At 44.3% G+C, this 21,226-nt stretch overlaps 1 protein-coding gene across 1 annotated transcript in view; it reads left to right on the top strand.

Moving 5' to 3' along the window:
* Nucleotides 1–341: 341 nt before the first annotated feature.
* Nucleotides 342–21,226, top strand: part of LOC111271647 (teneurin-m) — a 79,715-nt gene continuing 58,830 nt past the window's right edge. The window contains exons 1-3 of the mRNA XM_086972984.1: nucleotides 342–345; nucleotides 9,226–9,798; nucleotides 10,353–10,610. Of these exons, the coding sequence (XP_086829110.1) occupies nucleotides 342–345; nucleotides 9,226–9,798; nucleotides 10,353–10,610 (835 nt within the window). The remainder of the gene's footprint in view (nucleotides 346–9,225; nucleotides 9,799–10,352; nucleotides 10,611–21,226) is intronic.

Here is a 21,226-nt window from a genome sequence, read left to right as displayed (position 1 = left end):
TTACTTTCGCGGAGAAACTAGCAGTGATGAACGGGCGTTTTTCATCATGCAAGATAGCCAGCTGCCGTCAGAGTGAGCCACCCAAAGTGGCTTGAGCAACGTGGATGCCCGGCTATGGTAGTATATCCTGAAGTGGGGTCGACTACCGATACACTGTCATGACTACTTTGGGTCGTTTATTTCGAAGATTTAAGGCGGAAAAACGAGGCTTAAGCTATGGAGCTGTTGGCTGATACCACTCTGCGCGAATATGTATCTAGCAGTTTCTTGTGTTCAATAAACCTCAATATCGCTTGGCTTCCGGCCTCGATTGTTGGACGATAAGCGAAGGCCGGGCCAACATGGGTGAGTCTAGCTTAGGTGGCCTTTGTGTGTCTTATACGTAGATTGGGCGCCTGCAGCAAGACCTACCTAGCACTCAGTTGTTGTAGAACGACAACGTCACATACGAAGTGGCGCGGTCGTCGTCGGCAGACAAATCGTAGTGTGTGTATATGTTCTGTAGTCGTTTTTGGGACTGGCTTCAAAGGCAATGGCTAACTCGGCGTTTGGTGCTGCTAACGACTGTCACCGTTGCCATAGCCACATCGGTTACCACTCATACAATATATTTCTCCTTCAAAAGAAGAGATTAAATGCCCGGAACAGCTGTTGAGCGGCCGGGTGACGGACGAGCTACTACAGGAATAACGCTACAGCGGCTGCCGTAGAAGGACAAAATCAGCAATCACCTTGGGTGCCGTTGTTGTTGCTGCTGCTGCTGCTTTCCCGTTAGCCAGCCGGGTTGTGTCACCTAGTCGCACTAGGAAACAATGTCAGATCTTAATAGTACTTAACAAATTACGGAACATTTTCCTTTTTTTGTGGAACGGAAACACGATAAATGGGAAAATAAAACTTCATTAATAATTCATTTTCACAAAGCTCAAAACTATTCTAACCGTTAATACCCGATATATGTAAAATTTACGGATATTTTGCTTCGTTCAATGCGGCGCATAGCAGTAGGTCTCTTCCAATGTCAGGGATAGCCATGCTTTAATTTTACATTTCATCGATGAAACACGGTGAATTCAAATAATAACTCTACATGCAATTACTATTGAAGTCAACTAGAGTATAGGAGAGTGATAAAATCTATATTTACGATATAAAGCTTGATCCATCCGAACGGTTGGCGACCAGCCACAGCTGCTCCGTATCATAGCATATGATTTCTAATTCTAGCGAATCTACGAGCACCGATCGTTGTCCAATGGACATTACTACTGCATATATAATGGAAACATACTTTATCTGCATTTGTTTTCGTATCAGAAACAAAAGGACCAAAACGAAGATTAGAAGCGCCATGACTCAAGTGGCTCTTACGACTGTTGCTAGCGAGCGAGTACAATTCACTGAGCTCTGTGGCACGCTTACACGCAGCAGAGAGGCGAATGAAGGAAAACAGAGTATCTTTTGCGCTAGGGAGAGAGGAGCCCGGGGGAAAAAGGGAAATGGAGGGCTGAAAGGTAGATCAAACGACGGATGTAGGGAATGTCAAATGGTAGACCAGCCTCGATGCCACTCAACCATTGGGCTTCTCCTCCTTCTCGAAAAGACTCATACATTGTGTCACTACTACGGAGCTCTCTGACGAGAGAAAAAAAACAGGCCGAGGAGACGATTTCTACCACCAAAAAGCTGTTCGCTGTTTACCTGCTGCCGTGACATTGTCGCAGCATACTTTCCCATTCGTCCGTCCGTCGCTTGCCGCCGATTGCCAAGATCAGCAATCGCGAACCGGACGCGCCACTGAGCTCGGCGCAAAACGTATAAAGCTGCACTCGTTACGCTCTACGAGACGGCTCGTAGGGCTCAAGCCTATTACATAAACCAAGAGCAAGCGAATTAGATAGATACTGACTGGGTAAAAACAGCAAGTGGACCAAACAAAAAGCACCAATCAAGATAAGCACAGTAAAAAACCAGTGGAAAAGAACATAGAAAGGGATGAACCCGAAGCAGTAACGGGCAAGCGACACTGATGGCAGGAGAAGCCCACAACTGCGTGTATCTTTGTAGAGAATGGTCAAAAAGCGCATTCAGCGGCCGAACAAAGACAACTACTGATTCGTCTCTGAGACAGACAGCGCCAGGCGCCACAGCATCCAGAATTGCAGCCAAGAAGGATAACGTGACGCGTCAAAGAGCAGCAGGAATGGATAAGGGCGCCGGTCAAGCAACAGAGAAAGTGGCTAAGTAAGCGATTCGTGAAATCGTCGACGACGGAGCTATATTCGCTTAAGGGTGAGCGATGGCCCCCTAAAGCTGTTTGAACTATAACCGACCGCTTCCAACTGACGTCACTCAACTCCGATGGCGAAACGGAACAGAGAAAACGTGAGAACTCGCATCAGGTAAAAGTCAGAGCCTCACAGTTTTAATACAGTACGTAGATAATCAAGTGCGGCTCGATATGAATGTACCTATTACTGTTTGGCTTTACTTTGAGATCGAGAATACATCATCGCTATTCTGGCGGGATTTTAACGAAGCAAGGTGAATTAAACTTTCGTAGAGTCCAGCCACGCTCGCCTAGTTCCACTGCTTGTAACAGCAATGGTTTTCTATCGTTCAGATAAAGTAAGCAAAGGAACCGAAGGAGAACGCAAATAGATAAGCATTTTGCTTTGACATTGTTGCTGGCACTAACGGATCCTGTCAAGCCGTTAGCCATTGGAGGGGTCCACTTCGGCTCAGTTTTTAATGTCCGAATGGGTAGAAGAATCGGATAGAGCCCGAGTTATGCTTTTGGCGTGCTATGGCAGAGTTAGCGTTCATTGCACGACGGGCTAGCGCAGACGAACGACGACGACGCTTACGATGTTGGGCTACTGTTGGCGGCTAAGCTTCAAAAATGCTGTATACGCTCGTGAATATGTTTGTGAAATTTGCAAAGCAAAGAGGAAACTATAGCTGTAAGGAAGCAGTTTAATCCTTGACACTGGCTGGAGAAGCATTGGATGGGTAGATGATGGTTTAACAGGTTCGATAAACATGAGGTAAAAAATAAGCGATGCGTTGACTTAGCCCGGCAATCAAGCACGCTAAACGTGTACTGCCAGTAATGATGGCGTGGGTTGTTGTTTACGGCAGCGCCAGCTATTGGCCACTATTGGCAACAGGAAAACGATATCATCACTATCGTCATCAATGGCAGCTACTGCTTCTGCCGCCGCGGGCTGTAACGACGCAACGATGCAGCCATAAAACGGAAACGAGTAGGAAACGGAAAGGGAAAAGAAACGCCGAGAAAGCAACGAATGGTGGCTGACGCTCAGCTCGTGTCGTTGTTATCGACACCGAAGGATCTTCCTCACTCTGGCTGTACGGGATTCGTTGTGCTTAGTGAGGCGCAATAGACCTTAAAAACATCACAAAGATAGGCCATCATCTTGCACGGTATAACACAACATTGCGCGATGAACCGGACCTTATTCGTGCATGTTAGACGCTGCATAAAGTATGACGACTTAACGAATCTACTTTTTCCTTTTGTGGCATAAATTACGACTTCAGCCAATAATGCAATGATCCGATCTATGATAATTCACTGATCTCTTGCACGGGCCGCTTTGTACCCGCACTAACGAACTGTTAGGTAGGCCCCATCTTGCTCAATCCACAGAAGATTGCAGTTGAAAATGTTTTTTGCGTCCTGCATTTTAAATATACTTGTATATATACTTACGTACGTTGAAAATCGGTTAGCATCGTTAGTGTGTCATTTTATATTTGGACGATCGGGCATCGTAATCAACATCATAATAATATAATGTATAGACTTATACATTCTTACGGATAAGGGCAAAAAGTAAATCTTTATTTAAATTGCTCATTTCGTCGGCTCTTACAGAAACTTTTTTTCTGTCTGATAACCTAAGGAGGGCCTGAGGAGTCTATAAGGCCATTTCTTCAGACAATACGTACGAAACGTTGTCAACTATGGAAACAGCAGATATTGCAAACATCGCAATCCTGCTAGCAGCAGTACTAACCGAAAAATGAAACGCTTCAACAACACCTTGTGTTTCTTTACTGAGATGAGCACCTTAAGAAATGAAGAGGCAATATATATATATATATATATATATATCTCGATTGTGTGACACCGTTGCGACTTCGCATGCAAAATTTACCAAGCATTTCTACCTTTTTAGCGAAAAAAAAATGGATCCTTATTTGTGGATAGCAGTATTAGGGGTCGCTAGGGGCAGAGCGGACGAACAGATTCCAGTTGTCGTCATCGCATATAGGAAGCTATCCTGGCAGGGGCACTCCGCATCCACCTTTCGCCCTTTACGCCAACGACATCGCTACATAATTGATTTGATTAACGTCGTGGACTCGATCGCATTGACGAGGATGAGTCCGTAGACAAACAGACAGACGCTGACATTAGCGCCATTACTAAAAAAATTCGAAAAAATGATGGCTGATGCAGAAGAAGATCTACTAATCATTTTTCACACGAGAACTTTATCAGAACTTCTAACAATGTCAACGTGAGCTCGCCGAACGCAAAGTAAACCATCTTCTCACAAGACGAATCTGCGGAAGGGAACAGACGGTAGAGTCAGCAAACGGCGACACGAAGCTACTACAGACCATTTCTGCTTACACGCTTCCCCTAGAACATCTCCCAGACCTTTTTTTGGCTCTTGTATTACATCTTGTCATTACTTCCTCGACTGATAGCGCTGCAGTTGTCATCTACGACGAAGTGAGCATTTTCCTGCACGTACGCATATTTATCTAACTAAACAAAGCAACGCTTTGTCAATACCACAAATAATGTAGTTCGTCATTTGGACATGCGCCATCATTTCCTCTGAACACGTACGATCTTACTGACGTGGTCTACGCAGCTTATAGGTCAGTACTAGCATTGTCCTCCGACCACAACAAGAGTTTAATTTACTAGACACGGGGTATACAGAAGCTCATATATTCTCTTTCTTACATTTCTTCTCCTCGGCATCATTGTTATTATTATCATCAGCATCAGCATCAACATCGGCATCGCAGTCTGAGTCACTGTGGTGAATCTCCCGCTCGAGGGGTCGATGGGGTCTTTTTGTTCCATCACAGTTATGGCTATGACATGATGCTAGGCAGCCAGGCTACAAAAATTTGCCGCGCTGTCTGTTTTTCTATTTGCTTAGTTATTTCCTTTTCGTCTGCTTTTGCGCAAATCGACAGCTAGGCAAGAGGAAGCCGCATTTGCTGATATGGCCGTTGTCTTTGCCGGTTGTGTTGGCTTGAGATAAGAAGCGAGCGATAGCTGGCAAAGAAAAGCCATGAGAACGAGTGGCAAAAATCTAGAAGCGAATGACGAATGACTGGAACAGATATCAAGTCCGAGCCGTGACAGTTCGTGGTTTTTGCGTTACGCAGCAGCTAACGTAGAGACGCAGCAAGTACGCACCAAAATATTAGTAGTCGCGTTCTGTTGAATGAAGCGGCAGACAGAGACAATCCTGCTGTCGATCCGAGGTGGCAAAGCCGTATGGGCAGACGAGATGTATGTATGCGGTGGGGGCTAAGCCAGCGGCAAATCTGAAAGCGACAGATCTTTTCCACTGTTCGTAAATGATGATCGCAGACTCATACAGACAGACAGACAGACAGACACATACGCGCGTAGAATTGCGCTGAATTGAGAAACAAAACTGAACTATCAGATATGGGAACGGAGCACCACCGTTAAATGGTGCTCCGAAAAAGCATTGTAAAAGAGTGCGGAAATAACTATCTGCAAAATTCGTGCCGACACTTTGTGAGTGCGGATCAATTCGGCAAACGGTTCCCCTTCACACACTGCCGCTATGGTGTGTGTACCCTTTCTGACTAAACAGAATCACTCCATATTCTGAATGCAACTGTCGACTCAAAAAGCTAGACGCTATCACAGAAGATAGCGGTCTCAAAATTGGTACCCCGTTTAATCTTCCATAGCATTCAAATGTTTTAGATTATAAAGCGAATCCCGAATATTCCGATACTTCGGATGACAATCATGCTTGTGCATTTGACTTTAGAAACCTTCAGATGTTTCACTCTGATGGCATACGACATTCTAGTAACAGTTGTTTGAACCTCATAGATAAGGTCTGGCCATGTGAACTAGGCACACAGGGAAAAAGGGCATTTATTTTCGGGGAGGCAGGAGCAGTAAATAAGCGTTCGTCGACTTGTTTGGCTCGCCTTATTACCTTAATGTATGGTTAATGAACAGTTAGCTTGTGCTCTGTACAAATAAACAATAAATTAGCGTCTGCCAGCAGCTTTTTGCAGCGTGTGTCATATCTAGATGACCTGAGACATAGGCTGCACCAGGACAACATTGATCTGTTACGCTTGTCAAAATTCGTGATTCATCAAAAAGTAGCCACTATTTAAGAACAATCTATATTTAAAATGAGTAATTCAATGCATAGTCAAAATGACTAAGATCAGGGTTGACTCATTCAGATCCCGATGATTAAAACTACGCATTACATAACGTAGCTTGTTCCCTCATTTAATTCACTGATGACGTACGTTTTGCGCTACGAAGAAAACCAACTGTTTCGTTGCTTCGGTGTGCCCGTATAGCATTGTCTTACTTTTTCCGTGCTCATACAGAATGGCTAGACGTTATAAAAGGTGCGCGTATGCCTCGCCGCTCATTTAGTATTCATTTCAGGCAAAGTGGGCATCACTTGTTCCGTGAGGCAGTTCTTAATGACAGTATCTGACGTGAAATTGAAATATTTAATTATGTGTCATTTAGGCGAGTATTGCTTCAGATTGCGTCTGCTGTTGTTTTTTTGCTTCGCTGAGAACTCGCTGAGAAAAGGTTGTCTATGAAGTGTATAACATTAAATCCCTATCTTCCTTTCTCTATTCTACTGGTTAGTTTTCGCTAGCTACATTCTCGATTAGCGTTGTCCATGACGCGGCAATCTGATGAGGTCATGGGGCATCTATGACAATGACAATACTTTGTGATAAAATAGGCACCCACGATCATCTCGCACTTTTTCCTGCACTCCATAATAATATTCAATTTGCTACTAAAATAATAGTTGAACTACGGCGGTTTCGGGATGGCTAGCGGGTTGCGAGTCAAAGCCGCGGGTTCGACCCCTAGCTACCGCACTGTGTTTTTCTTTATCTTCATTATGCGTGCTTACGCAGTTATATGAGATCGTGCGTGTAGTGACACTTCTTCAAACAGTTGTCCTCCTCTTGTCACAAACCTTATAGCCCCTTAGCACCGTTGACACGGAAGTTCCTCGGGAGTGAAAACTAAAGGCATAAATAAATACCAGCAACTTTCTAACATGTCGTTATTAAATATAATAAATTGTATTCTCTATGTGGTAGAAATAAATGATTCATTTCAGTATTATTTATGCTCTTTGGTCGCATATATACATTCTAATACCTTGCGCTCAGATGTACACGGTTGTCTGTAGAACACCTATTTTTTGCCAGACAAGGTTGAGTACTAACGACAGCGGTATTGGTCCTCGATACGCAGCTGTTCGTATTAAGAATAAGCACATCCCAATGGAGCTCTTGTATCATTTGATAATGCACTATAGATCAATTAAGGCTTTTCTCCTCATTGAGCTAAGCTCGATACCGAAATGGATTATGTCATCCGAAGAAGCACACTCTACGGGTGACTGAAAAAGTAATAGGTTTGGATGTGTACAGAATTATGCCTTCGACGTAGCTGTTGGATTCTCATCTAAATAGAACATTTAATTCTATGCTACTCTTTGTAGTTAGAAGACGAACTAAGCGGGTAGTTGCTGCACAAAATCGGCTTCATAACGTGACTCAAGACGTGACATCATTAAAACATATATCAGAGCATTTTTATCGCGTCTAATTAGGGTTAACGTGTGACTGAGATACGCTTTTCCCATAGATAGCTATGTGCTTTCGCGCACATTGTCTCCAAATACTCTGTTTAAATACAAATTGAATATGCGATACGAAAAGCATGCATCTTCTCACCGACAAACTAAAAAGATCTATGTAACAAATTATATTATTTTAGCTAGATCAGGTTTTTTCCATCGTTTCAATATTGCCTGTTCGAGATGAAGTAAAAGGCTATTGCCAATGCCACAAGGGCTGTGGCCCGCTTTCTACTTTCGACAAGCTGCGAGAGTACGTAGCCAGCTAATGAGAAAAAAAGAAAAACAGGATAAAACATGTGGAAACAGACAGACAAACAGACAGACAGGCAGGCGCGAAGGCAATATTGCCAGCGCTCATGGCATTGCGCTGTGGAGCATTGCCCCAGGTCGCTGCTTCGCCCCTGAGAAAGCAAACGGGCTTCCCTATTCGACCCGCATCCTCTGTATGTGGACATGCGTTGTCATGTCGCTGCATCGCCTCCAGAAATCGCTTGTCTAAATCTTGAAGCACAGCAATCACCTGAGATGTAGAGGTATACAAGCCGTCGACAAACGTGACAAACAAGGACGCACAGAGCCATACATACGCATGGACGATTATTACGTTGTGATTACAGTATGATAGCATCACTGTTACTCATCCTGCTGATACTCGTGTGGATGACTCTTTGATCCCACATGTTGATATATCCTTCGCAGCTTCAAGACTGTCTTTTGCAAAAGAGAAAAGATTAAATCAAAGAGTAAATTCTTTCATTTAGCGAAATATACCAACTAGTTAGCCAGATCTATTCACGGAGAAGGCTGGCAAACTCATGATTTACGAACATGCCAAAAAAAAGCCAGGCAGTCTAAATCTTAGCCCCAGTTATTTACTCACATATATGCCGTTTAAATGAGAAAAACGCACCTTGTATTTTTTAATCATAATAGTAGTATTACTAACATTGTTTTGTCGGGCTACCGGGGAACCATTCTATTATTCACCGATAATATAACAGAAAAGAAAAGAACAACAGTAATCATACATAACAATATACTTTCTAATCACCTCGCTAGCGGTGGGCGTAGCATAGTGATCTCCGTGGTTTGCGATATGGATGTTGTATGTTTAAGGAGAAGGATAGGTATATACGTATATCTCTCATTATTTGTACGTTAAAATAACGGTAGCCTCGGGGTGTACGACACGGGTTGTTGTTGTTATTATTGTTTTGTCTGCTTTATGGGCACCTCTCTGATGTTTTGTGTTTCGTTCCAGGTATATCCACGGTGGCGTGCCGACGTGGTGGTGGGGCCGGGGGTGGGGGTGGGACAAACGCCGGTGCAGCAGCCTTCTACGCGGCTGGAGGAGGGGGAGGAGGAGGAGGAGGAGGAGGAGGAGGCGGCGGCGGCGGCAGTGGTGGTGGTGGTAACGGTGGTCTGCACTCCCCGCAGACAGGATACCCTCACACTGCCACTGATGAGCTGTCGGCTGAAGAGCTAACCGATGACGGAAGCAATATTTACGAGCAGGCCAATCCACCGCCTGGTCCCTGGCAGCCCAACGTTGTTGGAAGCAGCGTAAACACTGCAGTAGGAGGAGGACACAGCGGCCACACTAGTGGCGGCATCCCTCTCGGAGGTAGCCAGGGCGGCTATGGGGGACTACATGGCCAGGGGGTGGCTCTGGGGAGTCTCGTTTCATCGTTGGCGGGATCACAGCGCTACACAGCCCACCAACAGGGCGGGGGACCACCCGGTAACGCTACTTCTCTAGCCGGACAACAACAACAACCAAATGCCTGCCATAATCAGATCATTACGAGAAAATCCAATGGAACAGGCAGTTCAGGTTTGTCTTTTTGTCTTTCTCTCTAGACCGACATGGCTATATTTAGCTCTTGTCATGTTTCAGTCGTGCTAGTGACGTAGTTAATAATATAACACACAAATTATGATGATACCATACAGCGGCACGGCCGTCGCTATGTTAACTACGCAGCGACGAAACGATGTTCGTTCTGTTCTATTTAGACCAATCGAAGAGAAAAACCTTTTCCTGTCTTGACAGATGACAGAAACTCTGGAACAGCCTTGGATGCGCCTTACTACCAACATCATACTGATATGGTTCGCACTTTCTTCTACTCTATCTATCTATCAGAGGCGCAAGAGAGATCGTTCTATTTGTATTGTCGAATTAGGCCACGCCTTAAGGTTAATTGATCGATCATTATGAGATATTGGCATTTGTGTACCGCCATTCTGCTAGCTAAAATGTGATTTCCATACTACGAGCCATAAGCTGTAGTGATTCTATTGGAAAATTTACAATGAAAACAGTTTTATGCACGATTGTGTTTCACAAGACTCGATAAATAAAGAATATTGCCGGCGCTTATCCAGGTACAAACTCTGATGATGATGGAACGTACGCGAATGAAAGCGAGTTGACAGCCCTCAGTTCAACTGGCTCATCATCTAACAATAATAACAACAACAACAATAGTCAACAACAGCAGCAGCCACAGACAACTGCTATCACGACGGTGGCCTGTACGGGTACGACAAGCACAGGCCCGTTGCTAAACGGTTCAGCTCCAGCCAACATCACTGCCGCACAAGCAGCCCTCATGCTTCAACAACAACAACAACTTCAAAGGAGTGAGTACCCGCCATCAATCTCGACTCGATCATTATCATTCGACTGATCAATCTCAAACTTTACCTCGACTAGCCATTTGGCACTGTCATATCCACGTGCAACGTTTAGGCACGCTTCTTGTCATACAGAGCGAACCTGCATGATCAGAGGAGGGCCTGCATAGGGGTGTATTTGCGCCAATGATACGATGACTTTAATCAGATATAGAATCTCTTCTCTTAAACTAACTGTGAGCTTGTCAAAACAGAAGTCAAGGTCTACTTTAGTTTTCGTCTCCTTACAGTCAATGACCATCAGCAATAGACGAGGAAAAGGCTGGGACGAGTCTCGCTGTTTATTCCTTGTCTGTTTCGCATTCTGCCCGTTGCGCCAGAACGGGCAGTGGCGGCTCCATTAAGGGCAAAGACGCCAATTATTAACCAACTCTTATGAGCCTGACCTACGACTAGTCTCATTGGTCAGACTAGACCATATAACGAACATATTTATTTACTAGCAGCCATTAGCATTATATATGCAAGCGTTTGTATGCTTCAATGGTAGTATCATCCAACATTCATTAGTATTAATAGACTTACGTAGAGAACGTGCTAAGGAGCTGTCAAGAAGGAATACTCCCTCCCATCTCTGAGCCACACACAGCGGTTTTGTTAACATACAACCGATGTGTGAACATTGTAGGTTCCGGATCAACTCAAATCGTGACCGAATTAACTGAAACCAGGGAAATACTTTATGATAAAGTTCATGCGTCTGCTACGATTGTAAGCGATTGTTTATATTTCATTGAGTTTCGCCGCGGCCCCTGTTATTTTTAAATTCATCAGTAATGTGATGTGTTCGGATGCTTTACGTATCCGAAATCACTCTACATTACTGATTCGGTTCGGTAGTTGCTTATTGGAAAAAAGGTGTGAATCATCGAACGACGGACCATAGAACGGCAAGCGTAAGAGATTCATTTAAGTAGAACAGGATACGCCAGATGCTATTTGTGTTGCCATTATAAGCGAGCTTATATACTGTCAAGCTAAATAACTCTTATCTATATAAGAGAAAATTTTTGAATCGACCGGTTTGCCTCGCATCGTGTCGTAAAAAACTAAATACACTTTAGTAGTGTTTTACCTGCACTGTTTCAAACAAAAAAAAATGTGTGTGTGTGTGTGTGTGATTTAAATCACTAAGATAAACGGTACCGTTGACGTGCCTGATATGTGCATGCTCTCGTAAATACGATGAAGGATTTCGATCTTCTTCGCGCCAAGGTCGGTGTACCGGTCGAAATGGATGCATACAGAAGCTAACCCTAGCGTATTGCAGTCTGCATGAACGGTGGGTGACAGGAGAAAGGGGCAAATTGGAGCTAATAAGAGAGGCATTCACAGTTTATAAACATGTAGTTTATTAGTGCAAGTGATTGTAGCCTTCAAAGCAACCAGGCTCGAACAGCAAAGAATATATACGCAGGGCTTTCCCGTATTCTTCGCCACCATCGAACACCGCTTATTATCGATTAAATTTTCTTTATTATTATGGTTTTTAATTATACTAGATTTATAGTGATCTCGGCAATTACGTTAAATGGCCTGCTTCCGAGGCTTAATCTGAGACATATACTATTCCGTTTGACAATGACGGGTATAAGGAGCATGTTGAAGTTTTTTTCTGAGTGGTATCGCTAGTACGTGTCTTTTAGCACATTATCTACCTTGAATACTATAGTACTGCTTTGACGTTGAAAGGTGTCACTATTATTACGTTGTCATTTTGTTTTGCTACACGTTATGTAGGTTCTATAGATTGATATAAGATTTTATTAGTAATTATGATATTATATGGTAGGGAAAAACAAAAATATAGGCTAGTGATAATACTGAATGTTACTCATACATGTACACAGAAGCCGATTATCATTGACTTCGTTATTGTCTTCGTACGATTGAATACCTACAGACGTGCGAGGGCAAAGCCCCGCTTCGCGTCACTATGGTAATCAGTTTAGCTGCGCCTACGATATTGATAATAGAAATTGATACTGGACGGCGGGTGATACTGACTGTCGAGTACGAGCTGTCGTGTACACTCAATCTATGATCAGTGGGGCCACCACCATTGTTTTTTGTTTAGCAAACATCGATGGCTTCGTATATCGTACCTACATTTACGGCCGACTTTTTTTTTATATGGATCAAGCGCTGACAGCTAGATTTCATTTTCTGCCTTATTGATAATATAAAGGTTCTATCTGCTCTTGTTAGTCAATGCTTGCACCCGATAATTAAATCGCAGGCAATGAAAAAGGCCGGCTGGAAAGCTCGTGTGAAAATTGTGTCGAAGAAAAAAACTCTCCGATAAAGCTGAACATACGCTCTTCCATCAACTGATGACCGATGTAATATTAATTATTATTGTTGTTGTCACTCGGTTCGTTAGTTAGTAGGTAAATATTTAAATAAGTTGTGTATATTAAGTTAAGTCAAACTGTGCTGCTTCTAGAGGCTGTACTTCAATTGTTCTGATCCTGTACGCCATTCTAAAACGAGGACCGATCTGTGTGAACTTCAATACACATTTCTTTATGAAACATGAATATAGAGCATTAGATACCCTCTACTTGCGCACGGAAATCACCAGGCGTATGTATGCCTGTTTCATGCCTTGTTCTAGGTTCTCCTGTCAAGCGAGCAAATCTAGTGCTACCGCATATGAAGCAGATAGGAATATGTATGCCGAGCAGTATCATTATATTGTCATCGATTCCCGACGACCGGTCGAACTAAAAAAAAACACATAATGATATTGTATCGTCCCGATAATAAGAATATATCAATATCGTCGTTGTTTCACCCTCGGCTCGGTCCACGACATTCTGTAAAGCTTCGTAACATTGCTTGGCCGTTGTCGCCGGCGCCGCATGGATAATGTTATGATAACGATAGACCAGATACGCAGATCATTGCGCTGTCATGACCGCAGAAAATGGTTGGAAGGACGGTAGGAGGCCAGATCTAAACAGCAGAGCAGTAAGCAAGCGCAACGCCAAGAAAGAAGGCCGCCGAAAGAACCCCAAGATGGCTCAGAACGCACTGTACGTGCGTCATCTGCATTCAGCTTCTTTGTGCTCCACTATCTGTGGGCGCTGCTGGTTGTGGCTGGGTGGGCAAAAGGGTGAGCATGCGAACCCGAAGTAGACCAAGTGCAGACTGGGCCATGACAACGATAACATCTTGGGAATCAAGACGGAGAGGAAAGCAAGAGGCGAAAAACGGTAAGAATACCGAGAACGCGAACACACCTGCTATTATTACGGCGGTGCATACCTCTCCGAGAAGCAGAACCGTCATGAGCGGTAGAGGCAGAAGCTGCATACGTGTCGGTCGCCATCGCTTGGCTATCGTTATACGTAGACTTATATTTGCATGGCGAGCTTACAATGGTGCACGAGCGTCTCTAGATAGATGTAGACGAACGGCGGCTGACGGGCCACAAACACAAGCTGGCAGCGAAAAGAGTGGGTAAGAACAGAATGGGATAGCATCGGAATAAGGGGAACAGGGAACGTGCGTGGCTGTTGTATGCAGCGAAAGTACCCTCTGCGCTACACCCGAGGCAAAGCTTTTCCGACTACGGCCACACAGTCGGTCTGCAGTATAGCACCATAGCCCCACATCTCAGTATGGACCGGAACCGCGGCGGCTCTCCGTTCCTCCTGAAAGGAAAACTGGACGGTGCGCAAACGTGTCTACTGATGAGGATTTAATTACTGTATAATGCTCCAACAGAGCTGGCGTCGCTAAGCGGGAATGGAAAATAAGGAGATAAGGCAAAGTGAGTTTAAGTAGGGGGAAGGGCGTGAAACTTTGAAAACTTGCCACGTCACAATATAACTCTAGCCTTTGTCTGACAGCGGGTACGAGATGCTCCAAACTTGTAGCACACAGCAACCATGACATTGCACGATGTGCATGTGATTAACGGCATGGTCTGTCTGGCCTGGAACCTGGAGCTTGGAACTATTCCGTCGGATCTAAGTTTCCGTTACCCGGTACCCGCCTGCTTATAATGTTAAGTACATCTTCAATGGATACCTTACAATACTAACGGCGCATGCATTAGCTTCTTGACCTATTCCTGGATAAACTCTCTGAAGAGCATTGGGCATGTTGGCCTTATTCGGTGGATTCACGGCCTACTACAAAGAAGTAACTCTGAAGTAAGTCGATGTGTGAAAGCCCTTCATGGAGCAATGATTAGAGCCATCTAGCAACGCGGGTGCGTAAGAGCCGCCCGCACAACTCAGAATCAGCGTCGTCGTCGTCTTTGACTTGTAGATGAATCGCAACGCTCCGATTGAGCGCTGTTGTGTTAAGAATCACACGCGTGGTATAGTATATTCGGTGGAGAAAGAAGAGAGAGAAAAGGAAGCTGGTTATCAAGTAGGTGGCTTTTACCTTTTCAGCGATTATAAGTTTATAACCCTTGTATCGTTATCGCTGATGATGAAAGTGGATTCGCTAGGATTGGCGCCTTGCTAGCTAAGCGGGAGGCATAATGATAGGCAAGAAAGCGTTTGATGGGTGGCGAACGAAGATGCGAGCAAGCATAAACTTGAATGTGAAGACCTGGAATAGAGATAGATAGGTGAAGTTAGCTGTAAAGATGGTGAAGAGTTGTCCTATCTAAAAAATCCCTTATAAATTTGTTTCTAATGGCATTAAATGCCGCATTGCAACGATGTAGCTGTTTTGTGATGGGTTACTTGAAAAATAATTTGGAAAAAAAATCATCTTAGAAAAAGGTGTACTTTCGACCACGAAGCCCTGTAAAATACAGAGGTGGTGCAAAATATGTAGAGTGATGGTCAAGCGTTCCGCCTGGTCCCTTCAGAGAAAGCATGCAACGGTACTCCAACCTCAGCCCTTTGGTACGGTCTCACTTCTTTATAAAACAACTACGGTGTATCAATGTTAATTCTATAGTATACAATGTGCTTATTTTCACATTTTGTTTAGGCTTATATGCATACAAAATACGCATATACGTTTAAACATATGGATAGCTATAAGTTATCGAGCTAAATATAGCTGTACAGCCTGTAATCATAATCTTACGTGGTCTACAATGCGTTGCTCGAGAGGCATAATGAGCCTACAGGTAAGGGCTGTGCCGCTCGGCATTCTCGCAGACATCAGACCTGATCTGCATCGAAGCAGAGTGCTACTAGATAAGAACGAAGATTCTCTCCTGTTATTTTACATTTTCTACCATTGATGTCGACGTCGTGTCACGTATTGGTGCTTTGTCCGCGACGCGTATAGGAGAGTGACGCCACTCGCTACTCTTACCCAGAAGTGCCGCCTCGTCGTATGCCTTACGTCGCCATCGTTTTGGTTTCTTCCATCCATTTAAAGAGCAGCGAAAATACCGTAGATTGTCGCGTTTAAACCGAAATCACACATTGTGAAACTCTTCGTTGTCTTCTATAGGTTCTGATTGACTAGTTTTAAAGTCCTGCTGCGGCCAAGCTGAAATGGTCTCTATTTTGGATGTAAAGCAAGTTGCGTTTATGCAGAATATACTCCTCAGTAGATTTTTCTGACTTAAAGTAAAGCCTACTCGTCGCCATTGCCTCTGGAGGTTGTATGTAGACGAAGCTAAAGTTCCCGCTTCGTTTAGCATGGAAGCTATTAGTAGTCTTTGACAGTTTGGTAAGCGCGTCCCTTAGGAGGTACCTTTTTTTTTCACGAGGCCTAAGCCACGTATAGCAGTAAGTGCTTTTAATATTTGGCAGTTGGAGTGAAGCTAGAGTGCTGCGCAGTACCTAGCTCCATCACGTACGTAACGTGCACGGAGCACGCACAGTGTAGCGTGATACCTGCACAACATTGGTAAGCATCCACGATTTATGATGAACCAACTTTCAGCTTTGTAGAAATAAAAAGAAAAGCTTGATAAACAACAACTATAGATATATTTATTTTCTAGTTGGCTGACATCGAGAGGATGTGTTTAAACGGTGCTGTAGCTAGAATTTATCCTTAGGGACAGACTGACGCTTAGGGAGATTAGACGTGAAGCGCTTCCCTATACAAAGTTTGTATGCGTTTCAAAAGTGAATCCTTTTAAGGAATTGCCCAGACAAGGCAGGTGGGGAGAAATATGTTGTATTAGCATTGGTCGAGAAAACACGGAGCTCTGCTGATTGCTGACATATGCTTCCTTATGAACACTACGCAAACAGACACCCTATCTTGTTAGAAATGCGTGGCCGGGCCTGATCCGGATTGAAAGAACAGAAGGAATGTCTGATTTATATACTAATATACGTGGAGGTCAGTCAAAATGGGAATTGCCAGTGATACCAGAATTTCCTTTTCATATATCTTTAGGAGAAGACAGGCTTTTGTAGTTTGAGCCTTTGATTTTGACGCAGCGCGATAGAAGGACTCGAGAGGTAAAGCTGCAGAGAATTCGAACATGGCTTCGAAAGGAGAAAAAGGAGTTGAGTAATCCGAAACAAGTGAATAATATCTCAGTATCTGTCGTATCAAAGGCAGAAGCAGAGCGTAAAATTCTTAACTTGTTAGATACTTGAGGATGCATCGATTTCCTCTTACCCCAAGTATGAAGTGACTTTGCGAGTTTTACTTGATCTGAATAAGGTTTCCGTTACGTAGGCTTTGGAACACAGCAACTAAAGCCTCTTACGCTTTGCAAGATCGGAGACGGTGATGGGACAAGTGATAGACGAACTCGTGTGGATTCGAAACGGAGGACTACTGAGGTCCACACATTGGCCGTACGAAAATTATCAGATAGTGTCGAAGAACTACGTCTTAATTGTTTCTCCGATAAGAGCTTTTCTAGAGATCGGAAACCCCTTGGGGCTTGAAAGTTAATTGACTCTATAGGCTCTATTTTTCATTAGTTGAGAAGAAACTCAGGGTATTGTGAGCTCGGTTTTAATTGAAAAGGGTTTCGACTTCGGGGAGTGACAAATTAAGATACTGAAATACGGTTATCAAACATAGAATTGGATCTTGATAGTAACTAAGGTTATCGCGTTATTGACAGTCAACAATCGTTTCAGTTAGACTATTCTGGCATACTTCATTTAGGGTTCTCCAGATGATGAGCGATTCTAGAAATAAAAGCCTTGATTCTATGTCTCCTGACCAATGTTCAAGTGGGTGGAAAAAAAAAGGCAGTCAGTTTGTACTTCAAGGATCGGAGCACGGCAGGAGAATCCTTCATGAATGGACAAGAAGCAGACAGCTCGGTCGTCTGGGACGGCGAAGAACTTAATTCGAAGGGGCAGTATGCACTGGCAGCATCTAGGCATACACGCAGAAAAAACTGGATTTCGAGAGCGTCAAAGCAGGGAGCACAGAGGGTAAACGAACATCAGACATCGCAAGGAAAACGGTACTACGACGAAGGAGACAGGGAGGAAGAAAGCATAGGGAAAAAGAAGCACATATGAACTGAACGCACGAAAAAGGGTCTTCGGAAAAGAAAGGCAGTCGGCTGCTTTGCCCATCTGGGGACCGACCAAAGGCAAGGGCCAACGATGTCTTACCCGATAGGGACCCCACTGGGTGCACCACCAGCGGGATTTCGGAATTTAGATTCGTTCGGTCATCCATCAGCATCAGAGAGATTCGCAGTTCCCCCTCGCTTTTCTCGCGCCTTCCTTGCTGAGCTCTTCCATCATCATCATTCTGAGACAGAAGGAGCAGTAAAACCAGCTTCATGGCCAATACAGCCAGTACGAAGCTGAACGAAATGTTGTTACTTCTATACCCCGGTCTTGGAATAGCCAGCAACAGATGAAATCATGATTTTCCCGTATTCAAACGAAACGACTATCCAGCAGCGAACAGTACTGCTGATTCTGTAGTGATTCTGTCGGTACCCGGTTGCTTCTAGCCTGCGTCACTGAACTATTCTCCGATCCGTGCGCTCTATTACTGCCGCCGATCCAATCTAGATCGACGCCGACTGATTGGAGGATCCATAAGCAAGGCATGCGGCCACATAGATACATGTGACAACATGCTTCATATCAATTCATTATGAACTGAGTAAGCCGTAGAAAAGGTACAGCGGCGACGAAAGCCTGAACAGAAGCAGTAGTAAAGGCGGTTGGACAAATGAGGTGAAAAGCGAAGCAGCAAACTCTGCGAAGGGAAAAACAGAAATACAAAGCGCTCCATTTCCCGTTCTTGTTTCTAGCGTCTCATTCCCGCGCACTCTTACACTCACGCTCAGTCGTCCTTGTTGTTGTCCTTGTTATTGTAGTTCTCTTTTGGCTTCGTTTTGTCTTTTTTTGGTCGCGAACCACTCGAGCAGGACGCCTCCTTTTGTTCTTCTGCACTTCGGCCTTCTTCTCCGCTTCTCAACTGGTTCATAATTCGTCCGTCGAAGTTTTGTGAGCAGTTTTCATCTTGCGAAAGCATCGCTGCCTAAATTCGTGCAGCTTGTCGCTGGCCGCCTCCCTGTCACCAGCTTCGTAGTGTGTTGACACGTATGCTCAGTTCTCTGTTTTATGCCCAATTTCTGGGCTTTGTTCAATACGTTTGGCATTGACCCCCTGCACTTTTTCCCTTCGTGCAATGAGTATGTACTAATGGGAATGAGGTTGTAGCTTCAGTAATCGCCGAAGACCGTCTGCTTGCTCATTTGCTTACTCACTGTCGCTGTCCGATTGCAATTGAAATAGTTGTTCGGGTATGAACACTGTCCTACCTTCCCCATTTACGCATCCTTTGAAGTTCCAGAAAGCTCGTCCAAACCCTTTTGCATGTGAGAACCGTCAATCCTAAACTATTATCAGACTTAACAGGCAAAGGTTGAAATGTTTTCTGAAAGGTCGGTAGTTACTGGTCGTTGAGGTCATAACAATTTTAATGCAAGGTTATTGAGCACAGTTTTGGTTGGTTAGACGTTGAGTTGCATTACTATGATCAAAAACATTATACACTAATAAATATCCTCGTTTCTGTCCTTAGCCTGTTAACTCCACCGCTATTCCTAAGGCTGTATGTTATGTTAGAGTAAGCAATGGAAGTAAGCGTTCAGTTTTTGCTAAAAATTCGAATGATCATTTTAAGTGCCAGTCGTGAATAGTAGGATAGTATGGCGATACGTGACACTGTCTCTTCTGCCATCCAGCGTTATAGTACGAGTACAAGTAGGGATGAAGGTGCGAATTAGGACGGTTATTTATGTGATTCGTCGAGGAGCGCGAAGTTCACATCTTTCAACTGGTAATTCAGTTGTCCACTAGCTTCGTCAGTGGCCATCTTGCGTAAGAAAAGCTCTGCACTGAACGGACTTTGTTGCACAGCTGCTAAGCAACGGCAGTTTCAGCGCTTATATAAGGAGGCACGTCGGCAACCCGGACTTTCTGACGCTACCTGTTGGGGTGCGGCGTTGAAAGTGACTCGTAGCGTGGCCCGCTTGGTGACGGTTTCATTGGTGCCTAGTGGTAAGGGGACAGCAGCAGCCCAGACGACCGCACTCTTAGCCTGGAGTGTGGGTACGAGGCAAGCCCCTATTCACAATATCAACGTCGCCTTCCCCATTCTTCGCGCCGCAGGGTGCAGAAACAGTCTCATTGCTACTATTCGTTACCGCACCGTTGCTACGTCACTGCAGCTTTGATAGTAGCAGCCAACGTTGTTGCTGCTGTTACCTCTGGGTGTGGGCGTTCGGAGGTTGAGGCCGTTGTTATTATTTGGGCAAGTGAGGTGGGCCGAGCGTGCCTCGCCGAGCGTGCCTCGCCGAGCGTCCGCTTGACTAGAGCAATTGTGCGACTATAACTCGAACCGTTACCGTCGAAGTGAGTTCTGCACTCGGCTCGACTTGTACGATGCCCATTACGCTTTCTCGTTTCTGGTGCTTCGTCCTGGTTGCGCGATCAGCTCACTACCGCCGCTATTGCCGCGAGTTAGGCAACGAGCAGTGACACGAAAGGCAACGCGAAGGCAGGAGAGGCAGGAGGACGTGGAGCAGTAGTCCGTGGAAAAGCCCGTGACATGGCCTACTCGAAACGCCCTGAACGCCGGTTGTTTCACGTTTAGTCCCCTCATCCAAGCCCCAACCACTGCTATTACCAAAAGTTTTTTGCCTATGAAACACTTTATCCTCGAGTATATTTTCGTGGAATGAAGAAAGCTTTAGCTCGCAAAAGCGTCAAAAAAGGCGCTGTCAGGATAAATATCGCTCATCTGACTCGAAAAAGACGTTAAGAAGGTTTGTAACGAGCGCCAAAAACGAGTATTTGCGCGTACGCTATATGATGACGTTCGCCTTAAGTAATGTTACACGTTTTGTAAGCTTTTTTTGCTGCTGGTGAATATTTTATTGGTATTTAGAGTCATGTAGGAGTTGCATTTAAATATTAAATACATTTAAATGACCGGTTTTATTATTCTTCAATATAGGAAAAGTAACTTAAGTTACATAAACTTTTATTTCTTTTTCAAAGAGATCAAATATACGCTTTTGCGTAATAGTTTAATATTCTAATTCCCGTTCAGACATCATCATCATCAGATATCAACCATAGAAGGAGTCCGTGGTGATAGACAGAGTGAATTAAAGGTAC

This window comes from Varroa jacobsoni, unplaced genomic scaffold (assembly GCF_002532875.2).
Source record: "Varroa jacobsoni isolate VJ856 unplaced genomic scaffold, vjacob_1.0 contig00824, whole genome shotgun sequence".
Lineage (NCBI taxonomy): Eukaryota > Metazoa > Arthropoda > Arachnida > Mesostigmata > Varroidae > Varroa > Varroa jacobsoni.
Note: the sequence above shows the minus strand (reverse complement) of the source record. Positions and strands in the feature narration are given on the sequence as shown.